Here is a 25,462-nt window from a genome sequence, read left to right as displayed (position 1 = left end):
GGCACCCATGGCACCCGCGGCCCTCCAGGCTGGCCCCTCATCATCTGGCTGTGTTTTGCTCCATGCCCCACATCCCTTCAGGGCGTCAGTGTCCAGGCCCTTCTCATTGGAGCACCCAGAGCCAGGACGCTGCCTGGATCTGCCCCTCAGGGCGTACCCTGCTCAGTGTATCAAGCTGACCCTGGTGTGCACCGCACACTTCTGAAGTGTTTGATCGTGTTGCTGAGCTAGCTCCACATTCTGTAAGGAGCACACAGGCTTTATGTTTTGCCTCTAGCACTGAGTGGTAATGACTTTCTCTTCTACTTCCTCACTGATTTTTCTGATGACAAATGAAAATGAAATTTTGCTTATCTGGCTCAAATTATGCTCTTGCTCATTTCTATACACGAGATTGCCCCGTTTTCAGTTTTGCAGACTTAATGTTGCGCTCCTGGTGCTGTTTCCTTGCCTTGGGTTAGGGGCAGTGGACAGGAGGAGCCGGAAGCTGCCTGGCACCAACTTTCAATTGTTGGGAGTGTAGCTGGCATTCTGAGATAGTGAGGGATTGCTGGAGTCCTTGGTTCCTATGAAAGGAAGAAGGAAGGACCGTGGAGGAGGAGCTGGAACTTAAGCGCTGTCTTTGACCCACACTGAAGGATCTGCCTCCAGGGCCTGAGACCAGGCTCCTCTGCATTCAGGGAGGCATTTACATGACAAAATGTGAGTGTGTCCCTGCACACTGAATGTAAATATGCGTGGAGGCACATCTTTGCCTTGAGGCTTCAGAAACAAGATTTTAAAAAAAATCTGTAGCAAAATGTCCTTGTTAAGGAGTGTATTTCCTACTGGGCAGCCATGGTGAGGGGTTCTGTTTCAGCCCAGGTGTCCTCCTAGGCAGTGAGGGCTGTCCCTGGTGCCCCCTCTGATGAGATGGTTGTGTCAAAGGTGCTCAGTTTGCCTGTCGGGTTCCCAGTGTCCTGGATTTTCCCACAGCTCCACGCAGGCAGGCCTGGGAACTGAGTGCTGTGCAGAGCCCTCAGAGCCCCGTGTGGTGCAGGCTTTGCTCTCCGCATTGCCTCCAGGAAAGGTGCAGGCTTTGCTCTCCGCATTGCCTCCAGGAAAGGAGACCAGCTTCTGGCTTTGAACTAGGTTCCCTGAGGGATAGAGTTGAGTGGCAGAGGTGAAGTTACAGGTTTTGGCCTCTGACCCTCTTTCTCTAGCACTGAGCAGTAAGGACTTTCTGTTCTTCTTCCTCAACTGATTTTTCTGTTGACAAATGAAAATGCAGTTTCGCTTATCTGGCTCAGATTATGCCCTTGATCATTTCTTTCTTTTTTTTTTTTTGAGATGGAGTCTTGCTCTATCACCCAGGCTGGAGTGCAGTGGCGCGATCTTGGCTCACTGCAACCGCCACCTCCCGGGTTCAAGCTATTCTCCTGCGTCAGCCTCCTGAGGAGCTGGAACTATAGGAGCCCACCGCCACGCCTGGCTAATTTTTGTATTTTTAGTAGAGACGGGGTTTCACCATGTTAGCCAGGCTGGTCTTGAAATCCTGACCTCAAGTGATCCACCCGCCTCGGCCTTTTAAAGTGCTGGGATTATAGGCCTGAGCCATTGCGCCTGGCCCAGTCTAGCTCATTTCTAATACTAGAGATTGCTATGTTTCCAGGCGTTTTGCTGCTCAGGTGTTCAGTAGCTGACACCTCTCAGCTGACCCAGACTCCCCCTCCTTTCCAGATCAACTGTGAGCTGAAGCTGCCTCCCACAAAAGGCAAATTCGGGGAAAGCGCTGGGCGGGATGGACCCTGGTGCCCGGGCGGGTCCTCTGGGCTCAGACTTGCGCTTTCCTTTGCTGCCCCCACTGTGTTGGGCCAGGCATGCCCCGTGCTTCATCCGCTCCCATAGCCCACATATATTTCTGGATGACTATTTTGGAAAAACTCCATTTTGGCTAAACAATTTGAAGGTCCTTAAAAAATGCTGACTTTTTTTTTCTCTATTACTTTATCTATATGATGGTGATTAAGGATATACTCCTATTCTTACCTTTTTATTTTTCTGGCTCCAAATTTTTTGATACTTATTATTTCACTAATCTATTTAGACTTGGTACCTGAACAAGCTTTAGTTTAGTAGGGTACTGTCAGCCTTTTGTCCTTAAACATGTATTTTCGGGTATATGTTAAGCAAATTATCTCTGGGCAAATGAGAGTGTTTCCATCAGATTGGCTTAACAAAAACGGCTTTTTTTTTTTTTTTTTTTTTTTTTTTGAGATAGAGTCTTGCTCTGTTGCCAGGCTGGAGTGCAGTGGCACGATCTCGGCTCACTGCAAGCTCCGTCTTCCGGGTTCAAGCGATTCTGCTGCCTCAGCCTCCCAAGTAGCTGGGACTACAGGCGGGTGCCACCACGCTCAGCTAATTTTTGTATTTTTAGTAGAGACAGGGTTTCACAGGTTGGCCAGGCTGGTCTGGAACTCCTGACCTCAGGTGATCTACCCACCTTGGCCTCCCAAAGTGCTGGGATTACAGGCGTGAGTCACTGCGCCTGGCCCATAAAAACACCTGTTTCTGTTAAGTCAAATATTTGAGGAATGGCTTAACAAAAATGGCTGTTTCTGTTAAGTCAGTTGTTTGAGGTTTGGCTTAGAACATCCAGCCCTAGTGTAGCTTCCTCATGGATGTATTGTTGTAAGCAATTTATTATGAACTAGCACTGGTTTTAGCTTGTGTTATTAGCACAGTACCTGTATCTCGTTGGCATATGTTGCAACTAGTTGCTAAATGTATTTTAATAGGGTTTCTAAGTGTATTTTAATAAATAAAGAGCCAATCATTTTCTTGTTATATTTTCTTCGTAGAAAATTCAAAACGACTGTAGAGACCCTCCGGATTACTGGACAATACATGGACTATGGCAAGTGTCTCACACAATTAAATCTTAGGCAGAAGAGGCTCGCTGACTGGGAACCCTAGCTTGAATGTAGTCTTAATATTTATTCTTGTTTTTTATTTTTAGGAGTTTATCCAATAGACCAGGTTCTTTCTAGCAGAACCCTGATTCTCTCGTTCTGTAATTCTGTCTTCATAGAACAATAACACTTTTTTTTTTTTTCTGAGACAGTCTTACTCTGTTGCCCAGGCTGGAGTGCAGTGGCACGATCTTGGCTCACTACAACCTCCACCTCCCAGGTTCAAGTGATTCTCCTGCTCCAGCCTCCCAAGTAGCTGGAATTACAGGCATGCCCCACCACACCCGGCTATTTTTTGTATTTTTAGTAGAGACAGGATTTCACCATGTTTGTCAGGCTGATCTCGAACTCCTGACCTCAGGTGATCCATTCGCCTTGGCCTCCCAAAGTGCTGGGATTACAGGTGTGAGCCACTGCACCCAGCCAATAACACTTTTTAAAATAGTGTTTACAGATTCTCAGTACATGTTAGGGTCACTACATTTTAATTTTCTCATTTTGTTCTTTTCTTGGGATTTATTATAAATAACTACATGAAAATACATAAATGTGCGTATCTCTCTTGTACACATTTCAGAGACACTCATTTATTATTCTGGTTTTGTCTGCCTTTTGTTTAGTAAATCCTTTTCTATTTAACATGGACATACTTGTGACGTTGAACTGTGCACATCAATCGCCCCATCTGAAGGACCGGTTTTGTCCCACTGCCTCGATGCCGGGATTGAAAAGGGCCCTTTTAGCTTAATTGGTGCCTCCTGGCTCCTTAGGACAAGGGATTGGTGGAAAACAAGTTAAACTGGGATGTAGGTACTTGGCTTCGGGTTTCACTTTCTTCTCTGTCTGGTCAGATAACCTTGACCTCCTGTCTCTGGAGCTCCTGGCTTTCCTAGACCTTGCATGGTGTCCTCTCCCCTGCTGTTAGCAAATGCTCTGATTGTGCCTCTGCTCATCATGGCCGTTTCGTTTCTGAGGCTGGAATGAAGCTTTGCAATGCTGTCCGGTCCAGTGGATGGAATCAGGCGGGTTTCACATGCTGGTCCAGCTGTTGACGCTGAAGACACTCTCCTCCCTGGCCTCTTTGGGGCTCTGAGGGGTCGGGGTCTTAGGAAGTTGGTGACCTTGCGGAGTAAGCAGCACTCAAGAGTCAGAGTTGATAAGTCCAGAATTAGATGTGTGAGGATGGAGTTAAAGTTCTAGACAGCGTAAGTGCGTTTGCTACTGAAAATGAAATGAAAATGCTACTAGCTGATCTTCTGCCATATGCCAGGTACTTTCTGACATGTTTTATCTGTCATCTCCTGGAGTCCTCCTCACCATTGAAAGGAACAGACTCTCGCTGTTCTCATGCTGGATCTGTGGCGCAGAGATTGGCCGGGGGTCAGCTTACTTAGGTCCCGGTGCTAGGGAGCAGCAGAGGTTGCTGTCAACCCAGCCGGGGGTGACCCCAGAGTCCCCGCTCCTCGGTACTACTAGGCCATCCATTGCGCTTCCTTTACTAAGCAGCGGCCTGTCTGCATTACTCCTGGACGCTTTAACACAATTTCTTTTCTCTTCTAAAGAAATTTGAACTCTGACTACTCTTACCTGCGTCTTCTTTCTTAAGCATCCTGCATGGGATAAGGAATTCCCAATTAGAATTTCATTTTTTATTCTTTGCAGACTTTAATGAAAGTGTTTTCTAAGTTCACGTAGAAGCCACCCCAACCAAGACTAATACTTCTTATTTTCTTTTTTAAATTTGAATTTTCAGGCCCGATAAAAGTGAAGGATGTAATAGATCTTGGCCCTTCAATTTAGAAGAGATTAAGGTATTGACTTTTAATTATATTTCTACTGCAGAGTGTTGACCTAGATTAACTCTTTTCTTCACAAGTGTACCTTCAAAGTCATCTTTAAAATTAAGGGGTCATGAATGTATTCACCAGGATTGAGCCCTTGCTGCTGTTTTAGTAAGTATTGTTATCTCAATCCCACAAATTACACCAACTGACCTTTTCCCTCTCCTCCCCTCCCCTGCCCTGTGCCCAAGCCACTGCCTGAGGGGCCTGAGCGAGGGGTTCCGACAGGAGCAAGCCCTGACGCTCCCCCATGCCAGCCCTGTGCGGATCCTGACGCTCGCCCGCCAGCCCCGCCTCGTCCCAGGCCCCAGGACTCCTGGGTCAGATGAGCACCATGGGAATCTGGTCGGTGTGCTATATTGCCAGGCATCTCCAGACAGCTGAGGCTCAGAGAGCACAGGCCTGGGGCTGTCCTATCTGGTGGATGGGTTTCTGAGCAGCGTGGACATGCTGGGCCTTTCCAGTACAAGAGCTTGATTAAAGAAAACTCACAGGGCGGGAATTTATTAGAGATACTAGCAGAGGTGTTCCTTTGAGATACCCATACCTTATATGTCATACGGAGTCTTCACTCACACACACGCCCTCATCTTTCCTTAGGGGTGCCAACAGTTCTTGTGTGTAACCAGTATATACCAGGGTAACTGGTCCTGGACCCCAGGGAGGGGGTGGTAACTGGGGCCTTCTTTAAAATGTGCAGTAGAATTGAAGGTTTGCGGAGTCGTGCGTCCTTCCTAGGAATGGTACATTTCCCAAGGTCATTAGTTGCAAATCCATCACAAGTTCTTTTTTTCTTTTCTTTCTTTTTCTTTTTTTTTTTTTTTTTTGAGACAGAGTTTTGCTCTTGTTGCCCAGGCTGGAGTGCAATGGTACAATCTTGGCTCACTGCAACCTCCACCTCCCGAGTTCAAGCAATTCTCCTGCCTCAGCCTCCTGAGTAGCTGGGATTACAGGCATGCGCCACCATGCCTGGCTAATTTTGTATTTTTAGTAGACACGGGGTTTCCCCAAGTTAGTCAGACTGGTCTCGAACTCCCGACCTCAGGTGATCCACCTGCCTCAGCCTCCCAAAGTGCTGAGATTACAGGCGTGAGCCACTGCGCCCAGCCCACAAGTTCTAATGGAATTGTTTTCTTTTTCCTCCCCATAAAGACCTTCAGTGGGATGAGCCAAGAGGCTGGGGACTGCCATGAGTCTTAGAAGGGACACCCCAGAGCCTGGTGCTGTCTCTAGCTCCTCCCACAGACTCTCCTCCTCTCCTCCAGGACTCACTGAGGGAATGGGCTCTGGGGAGGCGTGATGAAGAGGCCACTTCAGAATACGTTGAGTTTGAAGTGCCCTTGAGACCTCCCGGTGGTGTCATAGAGGATCTTCAGGGTCAGAGGAAAGGTGGCTTTAGGCATAGTTAGCATGAGGATGGTGAATCAAAATGACAGGTATGGGGATGGACATGGGTCTGTGGACATGGATGGGTGAGGGGGCAGGGCTGACAGGTGTGGGTGTGGGTGGGTGAGGGAGCCGGGCTGACAGGTGTGGACGTGGGTGGGTGAGGGAGCCGGGCTGACAGGTGTGGACGTGGGTGGGTGAGGGGGCAGGGCTGACAGGTGTGGACGTGGATGGGTGAGGGGGCCGGGCCGACAGGTGTGGATGTGGGTGGGTGAGGGGGCCGGGCCGACAGGTGTGGATGTGGGTGGGTGAGGGGCCCGGGCCGACAGGTGTGGATGTGGGTGAGTGAGGGGGCTGGGCTGATAGGTGTGGACGTGGGTGGGTGAGGGGGCTGGGCTGATAGGTGTGGATGTGGGTGGGTGAGGGGGCAGGGCTGACAGGTGTGGACGTGGATGGGTGAGGGGGCTGGGCTGATAGGTGTGGATGTGGGTGGGTGAGGGGGCTGGGCTGATAAGTGTGGACGTGGATGGGTGAGGGGGCTGGGCTGATAGGTGTGGACGTGGGTGGGTGAGGGGGCTGGGCTGATAGGTGTGGATGTGGGTGGGTGAGGGGGCAGGGCTGACAGGTGTGGGTGTGGGTGGGTGAGGGGGCAGGGCTGACAGGTGTGGACGTGGGTGGGTGAGGGGGCAGGGCTGACAGGTGAGGACGTGGGTGGGTGAGGGAGCAGGGCTGATAGGTGTGGACGTAGGTGGGTGAGGGAGCCGGGCTGACAGGTGTGGACGTGGGTGGGTGAGGGGGCAGGGCTGACGGATGTGGGCGGGCTAAGGGGACAGCGCTGACAGGTGTGGGCCTGGTGGGCGGAGGGGACAGTGCTGGTGGAGCCCCGTGTTAACAGCCAGGGGAAAAGGGGCATGTGTGCCTGCTGGGAAAGGCGGAAACCCAGGAGTGGAGAGATTTGAGAAGAGGCACCATGGGACTGCATATCCCCAGGACATCCAGGACAGGAAAGCTGAAATGCTTTTTGGGTGGGGGCGTGGGTGGGTCATGGGTCTGTGGTGGTGTGAGCCGCTGCTCCTCAGAGTAGTCCTGGCTTCCTTGTTGTGTAGCAGTAGGAACAACTTTGCATTGTCCCAAACGGAAGTAGCCCAGTTTGCACACTCAATCATATCATGCCCTAGGTCATCTCGGAGAGCTGATGGGGCTGAAGCCAGCATGGTGGGGCAGGAGAGGTGGGATGGGGGGCTGGAGGGGAAGAGGAGGGGGACAGAGCTGTGCCCACACAGGCAGGGGCTGTGGGGTGGGGCTGAGTTACAAATGAGGTGAGAAAAGGACCCTCATATAGGGTGCTGGAAAACAGGAGAAAGGGAAGGAAAGTGAAGTTATCCGAAGTTTGTTAAGCACCTTTTTACTGACCTTTTTGGGTTTTTTTGGTGTAGAGGGTGTGTAGAAATTGAAAAGTAAACTCCAGTTCTGTTGGATTTAGCGTGACCGGTGCCCAGGCTGCCCAGCTCACACAGGCTCTTCTCTGGGAAACGGAGAGCTTGTCCTTTGTTTGTTTGTTTGTTTTAATTGATGGTTTTCTTTTTGTTGTTTTTTTTAAGATGGAGTCTCACTCTGTCACCAGGCTGGAGTGCAGTGGCACAATCTTGGCTCACTGCAACCTCCGACTCCCTGGTTCCAGTGATTCTCCTGCCTCAGCCTCCCGAGTAGCTGGGATTACAGGCATGTGGCACCGCGCCCAGCTAATTTTTGCATTTTTAGTAGAGACAGGGTTTCACCAGGTTGGCCAGGATGGTCTCGATCTCCTGACCTCGTGATCCGCCCGCGTCAGCCTCCAAAAGTGCTGGGATTACAGGCGTGAGCCACCGTGCCCCGCCAATGTTGTTTTTAGAACAGTTTTAGGTTTACAGAAAAATTGGATGGAGATTACAGACAGTTCACTCGCTTCCGCCTCAAATCTCCCAGTCGTTAACATCTTCTATAGTGTGTTACATTTGTTACAATTAATGAACTGATACTGATACTTTATTATTAAATAAAGTTTAGCATTAACATTAGGGTTTACTCCTGTGTTGTGCAGTTGTGTGGCTTTGGACAAATGCAGGAGAGCAAGTCCCACCCAGTGTGGTCTGGAGCAGCTCCTGGCCCTAAACCCCCAGAGCCATACCTCCCCTTCTTCCTCCCCTTGAACCCCCAGCAACTGTGAATCTCATTCCTGTCTCTTAAGACTACCTTTTCCAAATTGTCACATCATTGGAATCATACAGTATGTAGCCTCTGCAGATTGGCTTCTTTCACTTAGCAATATATGTTTGTAGTTCCTCCAGTGTCTTTTCATGGCTTGACAGCTCATTGCTTTTTGTTGCTGAAAATATTCAATTGTTTGGGTGTACACTTTATCCCTTCACCTATAAGAGCTTGTATTTTCATGTGCAGTTTTGTGATTACTCAAATTGCACTTGTAGATATATCTTAACAAACACTTCCTACAAAATAAGTATAGGATTATTTTATTCACCAAAGTATTGTTAATTAGCAGAGCTCAATTCTTTGGTGTCAGTTTATCAAATTTACCTTCTAGGTTTTGAGTTTATTATTAAGATCCTGCGTAGACTTATTTTATTTTATTTTTTAATGCATAGGATCTTTTGCCAGAAATGAAGGCATACTGGCCTGACGTAATTCACTCATTTCCCAATCGCAGCCGCTTCTGGTAAGTCCCAGCCTCTGATTGCTGTCTTGATTACGGTCTGAGCAGGTGTGAGGAGCATCACGAAGTGCTTGATTACTGTCTGAGCAGGTGTGGGGAGCGTGATGAAGTGCTTGATTACTGTCTGAGCAGGTGTGGGGAGTGTGATGTAGTGCTTGATTACTGTCTGAGCAGGTGTGGGGAGTGTGATGTAGTGCTTGATTACTGTCTGAGCAGGTGTGGGGAGTGTGATGAACTGCTTGATTACTGTCTGAGCAGGTGTGGGGAGCGTGACGAAGTGCTTGATTACTGTCTGAGCAGGTGTGGGGAGTGTGATGTAGTGCTTGATTACTGTCTGAGCAGGTGTAGGGAGTGTGATGTAGTGCTTGATTACTGTCTGAGCAGGTGTGGGGAGAGTGATGAATTGCTTGATTACTGTCTGAGCAGGTGTGGGGAGAGTGATGAATTGCTTGATTACTGTCTGAGCAGGTGTGGGGAGTGTGATGTAGTGCTTGATTACTGTCTGAGCAGGTGTGGGGAGCGTGATGTAGTGCTTGATTACTGTCTGAGCAGGTGTGGGGAGTGTGATGTAGTGCTTGATTACTGTCTGAGCAGGTGTGGGGAATGTGATGTAGTGCTTGATTACTGTCTGAGCAGGTGTGGGGAGAGTGATGAATTGCTTGATTACTGTCTGAGCAGGTGTGGGGAGCGTGATGTAGTGCTTGATTACTGTCTGAGCAGGTGTGGGGAGTGTGACGAAGTGCTTGATTACTGTCTGAGCAGGTGTGGGGAACGTGATGAAGTGCTTGATTACTGTCTGAGCAGGTGTGGGGAGAGTGATGAATTGCTTGATTACTGTCTGAGCAGTTGTGGGGAGCGTGATGAAGTGCTTGATTACTGTCTGAGCAGGTGTGGGGAGTGTGACGAAGTGCTTGATTACTGTCTGAGCAGGTGTGGGGAGCGTGATGAAGTGCTTGATTACTGTCTGAGCGGGTGTGGGGAGCGTGATGTAGTGCTTGATTACTGTCTGAGCAGGTGTGGGGAACATGATGAAGTGCTTGATTACTGTCTGAGCAGTTGTGGGGAGCGTGAGGAAGTGCTTGATTACTGTCTGAGCAGGTGTGGGGAGTGTGATGTAGTGCTTGATTACTGTCTGAGCAGGTGTGGGGAGTGTGATGAAGTGCTTGATTACTGTCTGAGCAGGTGTGGGGGAACGTGAGGAAGTGCTTGATTACTGTCTGAGCAGGTGTGAGGGAACGTGATGAAGTGCTTGATTACTGTCTGAGCAGGTGTGGGGAGTGTGATGTAGTGCTTGATTACTGTCTGAGCAGGTGTGGGGAGAGTGATGAATTGCTTGATTACTGTCTGAGCAGGTGTGGGGAGTGTGATGTAGTGCTTGATTACTGTCTGAGCAGGTGTGGGGAGTGTGATGAAGTGCTTGATTACTGTCTGAGCAGGTGTGGGAAGTGTGATGTAGTGCTTGATTACTGTCTGAGCAGGTGTGGGGAGCGTGATGTAGTGCTTGATTACTGTCTGAGCAGGTGTGGGGAGTGTGATGTAGTGCTTGATTACTGTCTGAGCAGGTGTGGGGAGAGTGACGAATTGCTTGATTACTGTCTAAGCAGGTGTGGGGAGAGTGATGAAGTGCTTGATTACTGTCTGAGCAGGTGTGGGGAGTGTGATGAATTGCTTGATTACTGTCTGAGCAGGTGTGGGGAGCGTGATGAAGTGCTTGAAGTGGAAACTCTGTGGGAAGCAAGATAACAGAATCTGTCTTCTGGGGCTGAGCAGTTTGAACAACCTTTTATGAGATATGATTCTGTTATGGCATTTTTGGTGCCTTTCTCCAGTGTATAAACAAATGAAACAAGTGGAATTTACCTTATAAGCCTGTTTTCTAACTTATTTGGTATTTATTACTTTGCTTTAAAACTTTTCTCAGCCAGTCACAATGGCTCATGCTTGTAATCCTAGCACTTTGGGAGGCTGAGGCGGGTAGATTGCTTGAGCCCAGGAGTTTGAGACCAGCCTGGTAACAGGACAAAATGCCGTCTCTACCAAAAATTTAAAAAGTCAGGAAGATGTGGTATTGTGCGTTTGTGGTCCCAGGAGATCAAGGTTGCAATGGGCTGTGATCAGCTGGGGTGATAACCAGCCTGGGTGACAGCGTGAGACCCTGTCTCAAAAAAAAAAAAAATAAAAGAAAGATACAAATTTTCTCTTCTGAGGCTCAACAAAGTCAAATGCTTGCATATCTAAGAATTAGTCCATATCAGACAGGAGAGAATATTTCTTAAGGAAATTGTGGTCCTGTCTTGAAATACATTAAGAAAAAAGAGACCAGGCACAGTGGTTTACACCTGTAATCCCAGCACTTTGGAAGGCCAAGGCAGGTGGATCACTTGAGGTCAGGAGTTCGAGACCAGCCTGGCCAACACGGCAAAATGCCATCTCTACTAAAAACACAAAAATTAGCTGGGCATGGTGGCGTACGCTTGTAATCCCAGCTACTTGGGAGGCTGAGGCAGGAGAATCAATTGAATTCAGGGGTTGGAGGTTGCAGTGAGCCGAGATTGTGCCACTATACTCTAGTCCGGGCGACAGAGCAAGATTCCATCTCAAAAAAAAAAAAAAAGCTGTCTTCTAAGATGATGATCTCATGCCTATGACTTAGGGAGGAGAGAAAGAGAGACTTAGCATGTGAGTCTGAGACCTCAGTCATAGTGAAGCACCTTTAAGTTCAGCAGAAGCTAAGCCTAGGACATAAATGCCATGTTGAATTCAAGATAGCTTTTAAAATCATGGCTTTTTAAAGAACATAACGTTGAATTCCTTGTATTAACATTATATTAACTGAAGGTAATTATTTTCTCTATCCCACTTCAATATTGCAATTTATAATTCAGATTACAACCCATCAAATTTTAGGTAGGAAGATTAATTTTCAGGAAAATTAAAAGTTAAGTTTAGAAGAAAGCTTTTGAAAACAAAATGAAATGGAAGTGATGTCCCTCTTCCTGGTTCATCGGTGTGGCAGTGAAGTGGCCTTAGGGTTCATGGACCCTCAATCTGTGCGTTGAATCACCCCGAGTACAGAGAACCGCTCTTAATGAAAATTCGGGTGGTGAATGTTTCAGGTCTCAGTCACCTGTTCTGCACAGCCTGTGTTCTAGAAAATTACTACAAAATAATGGCCATGATAAGTTGAAATGGAAGAAGATAGGAAAAAAAATTATGTCACTTCACAGTGTACTTCAGATGATGAGTTTATGGTAACTGAGTTAAGTGAAAGAGAATTTTTCCAGTTGTTACAATGTTCCATGATAGAGTCTGTCAGATTTTAACCAAATGGCTTAAAATAAATCAGTAAACATGTAAAGGCCTTCAGTGAGCTGGGTCTTGAGCATTTAATCAAAACAGTATGGGCAAAGTATGCATTTATTTTTGTGCTCCGATAAAGGCAAGATGACTTACTTTAACTTTTCAGGTTGATAGTTGAATTACACACTTAAAAAAACTGGTTCTAAATGAAAAAGATAAATCTCATACACAAATTAATATTTATATTTTTGAGTGCTCCTAAATATAAAATATCAGCTAGGGAGGAGCTCCTGTCTGGGCTGTGTCACCCAGTCCTGTGCCTATCACTCAAGTCACCTGACTAACTCCGTGGGGGTTGGCCTCTGGCTTCTCCACCTCTGCTCCTTGGGCAGGGGAAGGTGTCACAGCAGTGCTATGGAATGTGTCTTTGGGCATAACCAGCCCCGAGGACTGGCTGCCTGTTGTGGCCGAGCGGGCCGGGTGACAGTGGGTGGGTGAGCCAGGGACATCCGCTCCTGGCTGCATCTGCGCTTGGTGGGTGAGTCAGGGCATCTCTCAGCACAGAGGGCAACACGCTGAGTCACTTCGCATTGGTGACTGACCGTTTTGATTCTTAAAAAAAAAGATCCAGTCCAAGTGAAGTGTGAGTGAATGTCGTGAGCTCCGTGAATATCAGTCTATTTCCAACATCTGTTGAGTTAAGCTTACTCCAGGAATAATGATGGCTGACATTTACTGTTTATTTTGAGCCAGGAACTGTTTTCATTCATGTGGAAGGGCTCAGCACACCTCATCTCACCTGCAGAATTACCCCTGTTTTATAGAAACTAAGTCACCTGGAATTCAGGTTACATTTCAATTAGCTTAAAATAATCTCCTTTTTCTACCTCATAGGATATAGGAAGTTATCAGGTAATTCGCTCTGGAAAGTCTTCTAGATGAAGACAGTTACTCATCCACTTTTATTGTTCCTGTTTTCAACTTTTCATCACTTTCTGAGACTTAAATCGATAGGAATTATTTAAAACTAGTATTTTGGATGAATTTTGCCAATGAATTAATGCACATTTAGATTGTATTTTTAAGACTGCATATAAGTGCTTTATAAGTGGTTGCATGAATGTTATTTATTAAAACGTCATGAATTCATCACTAATAAAGCTGAGGAAATCTGATTCCCATTTTGTCTTTTCATGCTAACGATGATAAACATCTGAGTGACACGCCAGTCATTCTGAAGGTGGCTGTCAGTCTCATCAGCAGTTGATTGGATGGCAGCCCAGTGCAGTGGGAAGGGCGCTGACCTTGGAGTTGAGCGTGGCCTTCAAGGGCAGGCTCTGAGTGACCTTCAGCAAGTCCCCTGGCCCTTCTGGGCTTCCATTCCCTGTCTCTAAACTAGCAGTGATATTTTCACCTTGCAGAGTTTTGAGAACCAAATAAAGAATGTGAAAGATTTTTGTAAACCTTTAATCTGCAGTAAAATATCAGGAATCATTATCAGTGACCACATTTTTCTGGAATACAAATTGCTGTTCATGTGCAGCCCTTTGGTTATAGGCTATTCAGTTGTTCTTATTGTCCTCTATGTAGAATGGATGCTTAAACTATAATTTGTAGAAGCTGAAATGGAAAATGGGCCTGAGGTGTTTCCTGGTAATTAGCTGTCCTGCCTTTCCATGGCTGGTTGCTTAGAAATGACAGTTTGTGCCACTCTGCGAAATTCCCTGGCTGCGAAGCACCCACTCACTGCAGGAGACCACACGTTGCTTTGTGAATCAGTGGGGGTTGGGGCAGCAGCATGTTCTTTTTTCTCAGCTTTGATTTGTTGTTAATTGAGCAAGCTGTAATTGTGGACGTGAACTGAAACTGATGATTTAATCGTGGGGGATTGAAATAATTGCCTATGTTGCAAATAAGGAATTTTATCCTTCCTACTTTGTAAAAGAAATGACATGCCTACTGCATGGGAATAGTCTGTGCTAAGAGAAAATATGCTTGAGCATTTTAATTGGGAATCAGTTTCACTTTTTTTTTTGAGACGGAGTTTGTCTCTTGCCCAGGCTATAGTGCAATGGTGTGATCTCGGCTCACTGCAACCTCTGCCTCCTGGGTTCAAGCGATTCTCCTCAGCCTCCTGAGTAGCTGGGATTTCAGGCACCTGCCACCACACTCGGCTAATTTTTTGTGTTTTTAGTAGAGACAGTTTCACCAAGTTAGTCAGACTGGTCTCAAACTCCTGATCTCAGGTGATCACCCCCTTCAGCCTCCCAAAGCGCTGGGATTACAGGCATGAGCCACTGCACCCAGCCTGTTTCACTACTTCTAAGTGGAGGTTTTTTCTAATCCTCACAGGAAGCATGAGTGGGAAAAGCATGGGACCTGTGCCGCCCAGGTGGACGCGCTCAGCTCCCAGAAGAAGTACTTCGGCAGAAGCCTGGAACTCTACAGGGAGCTGGACCTCAACAGGTGGGTGCGCCCTTCCCCCACCTGCACTTCCCAGTGGGGATCTCTGCTGTCGCCCAAGCCTGACGGCTGGATCCAGGGGAGTGGGTGTAGACCGCACTGCCCTCCAGCAGCTTCTGCATGTGCACTATTCGGCTAGTGGGATCATTCCTGAGGAATGTTCTGGGCCTACCAAGCCTTTCTGGATCATTCTACATCACGATCACACAGAGTGGGTGCAGAGTATTGGGATGCCCATCTGGGCACCATCTCATCATCAGAGTCGGCTGTAGGGAAAACTAGGACTCTAACCGGCATGTGCCGTTCTCAGCCATGATTCCTGATGAAGGATAGTACATTAACAGGTCGTTTCCTTAGAAAGACGGAACCTCAGGAAGTCTGTAGGTCTTTGCCGCAGAGCTCCTGGAACAAGCAGGCAGGAAAGAGATGTGGGCCAGGGTTCTTTAAGCCCCAGAAATGACCCAAACCTGCCTGAATCGTCCCTGCCTGCCCTCACCTCTATTCTTGAGAAGGGGAATATGTTGTCACCACTTGAGCCAGTTGACTTGTAAAACAAAGTGCCTCCCGAGTGCCACACCCAGCCCACTCACTGTCCGAATCTGGTTGCTAGAGAGCCAGGGTGTGCCCTTACGTCTCCGTCGGGACGTTTCAGGGTGTCAGTGTCTTAGCTGCTCTCACTGACCTTCATCATAAGAGGTCATAATAAACCAGTGAACTCGTTGTGAAAAACATGACAGGCAATTGCACAGCCTCTGTGTTGCTGCTTTTGGAATTTATGCAGCTTGTTTTAGAGCAATTCTCCTTCAAATCAGAATAATACCAGGAGCCTTAGCTAATCAGCTGTATTTAAGGTTTCTGAATCAAAACTGCTTAAAAGATGAATAAATCTCCATTGCTTATCTAGACATGTGCTTTGCCTCCTCAACGCACAAAATCGTCTCACACAGATGGTCTGCTGTGTCATCTGATGAAACGCGGTCTAACAGCTGCGACTTGGGTGGGTTAGAGCTCAGGCGCTGATGGAAGAGGGGCTTGGCACGGTTAGTGGGGATCAAGATTACATCAAAGAATGCCCTGTGAATAAACTTTTTTAAAAATCACCTCCCAGAGCTCGTGGCATTAGGTGTGCCTTTTCATCCTGGTTCTGACACTAACTAGTTATACAATTTGTGTATCTAACCTCTAGATCTTTTTTCCATGCTGTAAAATAAGTGGATAGGTTGCCCTCAACCCTGAAGTCTCTTCTAGCTCTTAAAATCTGCACTACCAAGTACATACACTAAGAAACGTACACAGACCTATACACTTTGATTTGTATATAGTTTGTGTATATAATTTGATCTATGTAATTTAATCTTAGGTTTTTAATAGAGGAAGCATTGCTTTCTTGCAGTAAGAGCAATATTTTAGGAAACATTTTCTCACCCAAAAAATGTAGCTAATTAGCTGTTCAAAAATCATTATGGGCCGTGTGTGGTGGCTCATGCATGTAATCCCAGCACTTTGGGAGGCTCAGGTGGGTGGATGACCGGAGGTCAGGAGTTCAAGACCAGCTTGGCCAACATGGTGAAACCCCATCTCTACTAAAAATACAAAAATTAGCCAGGTGTGGTGGTGCATGCCTGTAATCCCAGCTACTTGGGAGGCTGAAGCAGGAGAATGGCTTGAACCCAGGAGGTGGAGGTTGCAGTGAGCTGAGATCGTGCCATTGCACTCCAGCCTGTGCAAAAAGAGCAAAACTGTCTCAAAAAAAAAAAAGTCATTATGAGGATTAACCAAGAGAGTGTCTTGGGTAGCTCCTGGAGCACAGGAGACTTGCAATTAAAAAGAAAGTCTGACATTGCTGAAAGACTGGCAGGGTAGGACCCACTTTGGAGATGACAAGAAAGATGCCCTCTGTTTCAAAATATAGGTCTCACAGTCCTGACCCTGCTGCAGAGTGCTGGTGTTTTCCAGGCTGACTCCATAAACCAGTTCATTTAATCAAACAGAGAAAGGATAAATAGATACTGCCGAAAATTTTAAAACCAATTATCTAAATAATTCATCTCTGTATCCAACAAATAGTTTATTAAGTGGCTCCTACTTACACTTGTTGAAACTCAGTAGCTTTCCTGCTATGGTTTGGATGTGGTTGGTTTATCCCTACCAAATCTCATGTTGAAATTTGATCACCAGTGTGGAGGTGGGAGGTGTTTGAGTTGTGGGGAAGGATCCCTCATGAATAGGTTAATGCCCTCTTGCAGGGGTGAGCGAGTTCCCACTCAGTTCTCCAGAGAGCTGGTTGTTAACGGGAGCCTGGCACCACCCCCACCTCCTGGCTTCCTCTCTGGCCGTGTGATCTTGTACCAGCTCCCCTTTGCCTTCTGCCATGAGCAGAAGCTTCCTGAGGTTCCAGAAGCAGAATCTGGTTCCATGCTTCTCAGACAGCCTGCAGACCCCTGAGCCAAATAAACCTCTTTTTTTTTTTTTTAATAAATTACCCAGCCTCAGGTATTCCTGTATAGCAACACTAGACAGAGTAAGACACACACACATACACGTATACACACACACACACACACACACACACAGAACACCTGCAAAACTCTAAGTCCTGGAGTCCCTGTAGGGATTCAGCAGAGCCCAGTGCTGCCCTACCATTGCTGTAGATGGGAAAGTTGCGTCCTCCATTCATTCATTCATTCATTCATTCATTCATTCAGTAAATGTTCACTGAGGGCCTGCGAAGGCAAAGCACTACTGAGAGTATGTTTGCTAAAACCTATAAAGAACAATTATAGGAAAATTATATTCTTAGTTTCTCCAAGGGAAATCTATAATTCTTAGTGCCTTCATTTTAATCTAAAGATAAAATTAAGAAGTAAAAATTTAAGACCCCCTCATTTTTCCTTGTAAACTGGCATCACAAATTATCTTTTTCTCATAGGTTGGCTTTTCAAATTATCATAAACTGAAACAGTCCAGGCACAGTGGTTCACGCCTGTAATCCCAACACTTTGGGAGGCCAAGGCGGGTGGATCACGAGGTCAGGAGTTCACGCCCAGCTTGGCCAACATGGTGAAACCCCGTCTCTACTAAAAATACAAAAATTAACCGGGCATGGTGGTGCACGTAATCCTAGCTACTCATACTCAGGAGGCTGAGGCAGGAGAATCTCTTGAAACCAGGAAGCGGAGGTTGCAGTGAGCCGAGATCGTACCACTGCAGTTCAGCATGGGCCATAGAGCAAGACTCTGTCAAAAAAATAAAATAAAATAGAATAAAAAACTAACATTTTTTTTCTTCACTTCATAATATGAAGGCAGCAAACCTGAAAAACCACAAATCATCTTGAAGCAAAGTTCTCAGGGTTCCCATAGACACAGATGAGCTGATGGCACATGCTAGAGTACCCACAGATAAAGACCTGGGATGAGTGTCGAGCTCATCTCAACTCAGCAGAAAGCATGATGCTGGGCTAGGTGCTGCATTTCCCCACATCTTTCTCTCTTTGCCTTATTCCCTTGATCACGCAAGTCAGGAGCATGCTACCCAATAGACATGTAACACGAGCCACAGATGTCATTTTAAATTTTCTAGTAGCGTCATTAAAAGCAGCAAAAAGAAACAGGTTAAATTAATTTCAAAAATATTTTATTAAACTCAATATATCAAAAATAGGATCATTGAAACTTAGGATAAATATTAAAAAATTAATAAGCTAGTTTAAATTTTTTTTTTTTAACTGCAAAGTCTGAAACCTGTTATTCATACAACACCAACAGCTAGGGTAGGCGAGGACCTGTAGGTTCGGGCAATGTCTGGGGCTGAAAGGACCCTGGCCCGGCATCTCGGTCCTTGTTCCAGGAAATCTGTGGCCAAGAGAGTCTGACAATAAGTTATTGCCCACAGAGGATGTCTAAGTCTTTGTGTCCACTCTGTGATCGTGATCTAGAATTTTCTACCAAGGCTTGATGGGGAACTAGGATATTCTTCTGGAATGATTCAGAATTTTTACAATGTACCTTTATAATTTAATAAGTGAATTCTGTATATGGTAGTTTGGTAGGATTCTGTGTAGCAATGCTTTAGGAGGTGGTTGAAAGCTGTAGGGACTTAACATACGGTTATGTATTGCTTGGTGATGGGGTATAAAATTGTCATTATGTGAACGTCTTGGAGTGCACTTACCTAGCCCACGCCACACCTATGCTTTGTGGTATAGCCTGTTGCTTCGAGGCTACAAACCTGTACAGCATGTGACTGTACTGAGTACTGTAGGCACCTGTGTGTAACACAGTGGTAAGGATTTGTATATCTAAACATATCTCAACATAGAAAAGGCACAGTAGAAATGTGGTCATATGGGACCGCCCTCGTACACGAAGGCCTTCACTGCCTGAATGTCGTAATGTGGAGCATGACTGTGTTTAAAGATTTGACCAAATGCAGTTTACCAGGATAAGCCTGGAATCCAATTTCAATTGCTGTCTTTTAAAGCAGGTGAGGCAAATGGGTGGTGCTGTGTGTGCCAGCTGCACTTGGTGGTGGTCCCAGCGCTCCCATGCTCAGAAGGAGTCAGGAACTGGAAAGGGTGCCTGCCTGGAGCAGTTAGTGTGTGTGCTAAGGGGTGGGGAAGGCGGGGACTGGGAGCCATGTATTTGCTGTCCATGTTGACACATTTGTTGCATAAAGTCATAGAAAAAAAGCACTTTCCTTTAAGAGTGTCTTAATTTTTACCATGAAATATGATATCTGAAAAGAACAAGAAAGGAAAATGGACCTTCGTTATACAGCTAACTTTTTTTAATTTAAATTTTAGTGTGCTCCTAAAATTGGGGATAAAACCATCCATCAATTACTACCAAGTAAGTCTTGCTTTTGCTTCTTTTCTCGTGTGTATCTCCCGGGACCTCCAGCAGGGCCATTTCAGCCTCTGAGTCAATGGGCTGTAAAGTGCCCCAATGCAAACCCCCTTCCTACTTAAATGTTATCATTTAAACAGATTTTATTTGCATTTTATTTTCCTGCACATGTTGAGTATGAGCTGAAGGCTGCTTAGACCTGTGATTTGGAAGCACAGATTTCACGGCTCCTTTTGTGAGAAGCGTGTGCTTCAGGGTCCGGCAGAGTAGGTGGAATCTGCAGTTTGAAGAGTCACATTCACTTTTATAACATAGTCTTATATTTGTTTGTGGTTTGTTTTCATGATAAAATTGTGATTTGTTTTATGGTAAAAGAAACTATAGACATGCATGACAAGATGTTATTAGCTGGTAAGCATATACAAATGTTGCTTTTGGCCAGGTATGGTGACTCACGCCTGTAAATCCCAGGACCTTGGGAGGCTCAGGCTGGAGGATTGCTTGTGGCTAGAATTTCGAGACCAGCCTGGACAACAGAGTGAGACCTCTAGAAAGAATTGAAAGTAGCTGAGCCTGATAGTATGTGTCTGTGGTCTCAGCTATTCAGGAGGCTAAGGTCAGAGGATTGCCTGAGCCCAGGACTTTGAGGCTGCAGTGAGCCATGGTCGCCCCACTGCACTCCAGTCTGGGCGACAGCCAGATCACGTCTCTTAAAAAAAAAAAGAAAAAGTAGTTGTTTTCAACTCTTGGTTGCCTGTTTTTGTAAACAAAATTGTATTCCTTTATTACCTGGGGATGCTTGTGCTCCCATGGTGTAGTTGCAGTAGAGACCAATGTGTCACCCACAAATCCCGGGATATTTACAACGTGGACCTTTACGGAGAATGTTTGCAGACTCTTGCCTTAGAGAAAGATATCAGATTCTTTGAGATAGTTTTCGTATTTATCGCAGGTTGTGGATTTAGAAAAAGGTTGAAAGTCACTGATTTTAGTAGTTCTGGGGTGATGGCTGGATGTTGAACAATTATTTTGGTATCTTGACAGTTTGTGAAATAAATTGGCAACAGTGTCTTTGCTCTCAGTGGTGTCTGCTTACCTGTGCAGCCATTTTTCCAGGGTGTGGGGAGCAGTGGACTTGAGGAAGGAGTCTACCAGCCCTTTCCAGACTCCCCCACAACCCCAACCCCAGGAAGCCGTAAGATGATCGCTTGCAGGGCCCTCACCGTCCTCACCTGGACTCGTGCGAACAGATGAGGGGAATGTGCCTGCCATGTTTGCCCAGAACTTGGTGTTCAGGGAACTGACTCCAGGGTGGTAAAAGCCACAGCGACCACACATTTGCTGAGCTGCTTCCAGGTGCTAACGGTGCTTGGTTGGGCATCAGAAACAGCACGGTGGATACTCAGAGTCCTGTCCTTTGAAAGGAGTTTGATTTATCATCAGGAGAGATGTTTTGCCTTTGCATCCAGCATCCAGCCACTTATCCACCCTTCTGTTTTATGGGAAAATCAGGGCTGCGGGAGCACCCAGGAGAGCTGCCAACCCAGACATTTCCTGGGAAATACGTTGCTGAGATGGAGGCCTGCAGCCTGTCCAGGCCCTGAGGGGAGTGGTTCAGTGGAGCAGAGCTGGGGGCTGGGGGCTGGGAGATACGGGACCAGTTGCCTCTTGAGGGGGCTCAGGGGCAGAGCAGGAGGGTTGGGAAGGGGCCGGGTGAGAGCCATAGACATGAGGACCTCATCCTCCAGCAGCGCTGAGCTCTGAGTAGGCCGGGGTGTTTGCTTGTTGCTGTCCCTGTGGTGCTGGGGGGAGACTAGGGACAGAGACCCTCCGAGTAGGCCACATGGTGGGGGAATCTGGGCCTATGGCTATGCAGCTGGAGAGGAAGGGATAGTGTGGGGAGCTTGGACTTGGCCGTTTGGGACAGGGGGATGGGAGAGGCAGAGGTCCTGCCTCGGGCCTCTATAGGAGTGACATTTGCTGGTGTCAGAAGCTTGGCAAGAGGGGAGGATGATCAGACCCTGCGTGGACAGTTCGAATTGGAGCTGTCTGCACTGTTCAAATTGGAACTCTGCAGAGTCCAGGAAGAGAGTTCTGGATGGGAGGGAAGCCGTGGAGTGGAAAAGACGGCTTCCAATGGAAGGCAGTGAAAACTCGCCGTAAGGGAAGGAGAAGAAGGAGGCCAAGGAGATGGGGCAGGAATGGCAGCTGGCAGCCAGGCGGTCAGCGGAGCAGCCCACAGGAGAGCTTCGTGGAAGGAGTGGACAGTGTCTGAGGCAAGGGGTAAAAGGCATCTGCTGGAGCTGGTGACCCCAGCTCGGTGCCCCCCAAAGCCAGAGCACGAGGCTGAGAGGATGCAGGTGTCCTCCTAGGAGGTTTGACTCAGAAGGCATGAGGCAGAAGCAGTGGGGGAGGACTCCCTCAGTAGTGCGAGGAGGAGGCCCCTCGTCCAAGAGGAGGTTGGAGCACACGGGGATCTAGGTTTGCAGTTTCGGGACCGGTAGCTGAGGGGTCCCAGGGCCTTTCTTCTGTGAAGGAGAATGTGTCCACCGTGGGGAGGGGGTCGGGGGAGAGAGAGACTTCAGAGTGGACAGGGCTGAGAAAGCTGTATGGGCCACGAAAGGCAGAGTAGTTGTTGGTGGATGAGGGTGACTGTAGCAGGTGGCGTTTCAGGTGAGACAGCTCGGGGCCCAGAAAGACACCGGGAGGAGGAGAGCTCCGCTCTCCAGAGAAACAGGAGCAGAGAGAAAAACAGAGCCTCAGCGAGCAGCTTGTGGTCTGGGGATGAAGCCCAGGTTGACAGCATCCTCTGCTTTGCTGGTGGAGGTGGGGGCATCATTCTCACACCTGTGCTGGGTCCCGTCCCTGCCAGCCAGGGGAGAGCAGGACCCTGCCACTATTGTGCTCGGGATAGTCCAGAACTGTCAGATCTTTTCTGTTGAAGTTTAATTTCTAATACACTTGTATTTAAAATCAGGTTGCAGATTTTAAAGATGCCCTCGCCAGAGTATATGGAGTGATACCCAAAATCCAGTGCCTTCCACCAAGCCAGGTTGGACAGCTATGTTTTGTCTTCCTTTTTTTCTCAAGAAGACAGGCTCTACTTTCCTGATGGCCTTGTCTTCACCATGCAGTTCCCAGGGGCAGACTTGCATTTGTGCTTTTGTGTCTGTATATGTGGGCATGTGGTGTGTGTGCATGAGTGTGTACATGCATGTGTGCATGTGCTGTATGTGCATGAGTATACATTCATGTGTGCATGTGCTGTATGTGCATGAGTATACATGCATGTGTGCATGTGCTGTGTGTGCATTGTGAGTATGTACATGCATGTGGGCATGTGCTATGTGTGCATGTATGTACATGCATGTGTGCATTGCTCTGTGTGCATGTGTGTACATGCATGTGGGCATGTCCTGTGTGTGCATGTGTGTACATGCATGTGGGCATGTCCTGTGTGTGCATGTGTGTACATGTATGTGGGCATGTCCTGTGTGTGCATGTGTGTACATGTATGTGGGCATGTCCTGTGTGTGCATGTGTGTACATGCATGTGGGCATGTCCTCTGTGTGCATGTGTACATGTATGTGGGCATGTCCTGTGTGTGCATGTGTGTACATGTATGTGGGCATGTCCTGTGTGTGCATGTGTGTACATGCATGTGGGCATGTGCTATGTGTGCATGTGTGTACATGTATGTGGGCATGTGTGGTGTGTGCATGTATGTACATGCATGTGTGCATTGCTGTGTGTGCATGTGTGTACATGTATGTGGGCATGTGTTGTGTGTGCATGTGTGTACATGCATGTGGGCATGTCCTGTGTGTGCATGTGTGTACATGTATGTGGGCATGTCCTGTGTGTGCATGTGTGTACATGCATGTGGGCATGTCCTCTGTGTGCATGTGTGTACATGCATGTGGGCATGTCCTCTGTGTGCATGTGTACATGTATGTGGGCATGTCCTGTGTGTGCATGTGTGTACATGTATGTGGGCATGTCCTGTGTGTGCATGTGTGTACATGTATGTGGGCATGTCCTGTGTGTGCATGTGTGTACATGTATGTGGGCATGTCCTGTGTGTGCATGTGTGTACATGTATGTGGGCATGTCCTGTGTGTGCATGTGTGTACATGTATGTGGGCATGTGCTGTGTGTGTGCATGGGCCTGTGCCTCTGTGTGCATGTGCATATGAACCTGTTCATGTGCTGTGTGTGTATGTGTGCACATGTGGGCATGTTCTGCATGTGTGCACAGGCCTGCACATCTGTGTATGTGAGCATGCATGTGTGTCTGTGTGAGCACGTGCTGTGTGTGAGCAAGCATGGTTCCTTGACAGCATGCTAGGACAGGGTTTGTCTTCTTGCTGATCTTTAACAAGAATATACCTGTTCTTTTAGCAATAGGGTACTGTTGCCCTTTTGGCCTACAAAAACCATTTCTTCTCCTAATATCTTGATAGGTATGTTGAGTGCTGTTGTATCTGTGTGTAACTTTGTTAATTTTCTCTAAGTTAAAAGCAGAGGCTTTTCACCAGGGCACCAGGCTGGCCTCTGGTGGTGACCAGGAGATCCAACCCCCGAGCCCAGCTCCACTGCCCACAAGCTTGTCAACCTGGGGCCACCCATTCCAATTTAGTGCACATCAGCCTTCTGCTAAATGAAGGGGTCCGTTCTTGGAACCTGAACCTGTGGTGTGGAGCCTCTGCTTTTGTTATCTTCAAGTTCTACAAGTTCATGATCATAAGACCTTGATGATAATCCAAGATCTGAATTCTAAAGCGTCTTTCATTGTTTACTTTTAGGATGAGGAAGTACAGACAATTGGTCAGATAGAACTGTGCCTCACTAAGCAAGACCAGCAGCTGCAAAACTGCACCGAGCCAGGGGAGCAGCCGTCCCCCAAGCAGGAAGTCTGGCTGGCAAATGGGGCCGCCGAGAGCCGGGGTCTGAGGGTCTGTGAAGATGGCCCAGTCTTCTATCCCCCACCTAAAAAGACCAAGCATTGATGCCCAAGTTTGGGAAATATTCTGTTTTAAAAAGCAAGAGAAAGTCACAAACTGCAGCTTTCTAAAAAACAACTCCAAAGTGAAGTCTCTGTTTGCTTTGCTGTTTCCCCTCCATGCCTGTGAATTGGATGTTGTGGTCCATGTAGAGTGCGTGCGTGTGGCGTACACGGGGAGAAAGGAGCTCTCCCACGCCTGAGTGGCTGTTTTGTGCTTTGGATAAAGCTCACAGATTGTTTTTTTCTACTCTATTAAGCTCTTCAGTGCCCTGGTAGATCAGGCAGGCATACTTGGAATTTAGACAGATGGCACCCATTCAGGGGACTCTCTTGCTCAAGTTTTCCCCTCGGAGCCTGTTGCCTTCTTGGCACAGGGACCCTGTCAAGACGAAGAGCTCCACGCATGGAACCCATGCTGATGCCTGGTGGGCCTGGGGGGTGTCTCTAGCTCAGACTGGGTCTGTTCTGTGTGGCCAGAGCCCCAGGACATCGTTCCTTAGCTCCGTTGTTGGAGGCCTGGTGTGGTCACAGGCGTGTCCTAGAACAGTGACTTTGCCCCTCCTGCCCTAGGAGATTTGGGTGTATTCACGGAGCAGCCAGCCCCTGTCTCCATCAGAGCAGTCTCTTCCGGGTTACTGGAAGGTCAGTTTCTGTCAGGCCTCACTTCCTTCTTTATCAGAGGGTAGCCAGGTCCCTGCACTGATATGTATTTAGAAACGTACATGGAGCCCCCAGCGAAATGTGCCTACATTGTGTGTTCCAGAACCAGAGGTACCCTTACCTTCTAGATATGTGATGACATGGCTGTCACGTCAGGCAGACTGCTGCACCCATGGTCTCGGCCTGCCGAGCAGGGATTTCGCTCATGGAGTGAGGCGTCTGGGGGCTGTGCAGTGGAGCTTTCCATGTGTTGTTAAGACAACCTGTTAGCATTGTCTTCTCCTGTGTCTCCTGGCCT

General features: G+C 47.5%; 2 protein-coding genes across 3 annotated transcripts in view; both read left to right on the top strand.

Annotated features, from left to right (window-relative positions):
• The window catches only part of RNASET2 (ribonuclease T2), a 73,065-nt gene extending 48,473 nt beyond the window's left edge, over positions 1 to 24,592 (top strand). For both annotated transcript variants that reach the window (XM_054490547.2, XM_054490546.2), the window contains exons 3-9: positions 2,841 to 2,896; positions 4,705 to 4,762; positions 8,821 to 8,891; positions 14,541 to 14,654; positions 19,456 to 19,501; positions 22,476 to 22,550; positions 24,305 to 24,592. In XM_054490547.2, coding sequence (XP_054346522.2) covers positions 2,841 to 2,896; positions 4,705 to 4,762; positions 8,821 to 8,891; positions 14,541 to 14,654; positions 19,456 to 19,501; positions 22,476 to 22,550; positions 24,305 to 24,508 — 624 coding nt within the window. In that variant the 3' untranslated portion in view covers positions 24,509 to 24,592. The remainder of the gene's footprint in view (positions 1 to 2,840; positions 2,897 to 4,704; positions 4,763 to 8,820; positions 8,892 to 14,540; positions 14,655 to 19,455; positions 19,502 to 22,475; positions 22,551 to 24,304) is intronic.
• On the top strand, positions 4,783 to 6,261 carry LOC129038037 (putative uncharacterized protein encoded by LINC00596). The gene is given in 2 exon segments (XM_063666832.1): positions 4,783 to 5,601; positions 5,603 to 6,261. Coding segments are annotated over 2 exon segments (507 nt in total). The 5' UTR covers positions 4,783 to 5,484; the 3' UTR covers positions 5,993 to 6,261.
• Positions 24,593 to 25,462: the final 870 nt, after the last annotated feature.

The sequence above is a fragment of the Pongo pygmaeus genome, chromosome 5 (assembly GCF_028885625.2).
Source record: "Pongo pygmaeus isolate AG05252 chromosome 5, NHGRI_mPonPyg2-v2.0_pri, whole genome shotgun sequence".
NCBI classification, from domain to species: Eukaryota; Metazoa; Chordata; class Mammalia; order Primates; family Hominidae; genus Pongo; species Pongo pygmaeus.
The sequence above is the reverse complement of the archived record's forward strand: the minus strand, read 5'-3'. Positions and strand labels throughout refer to the sequence as shown.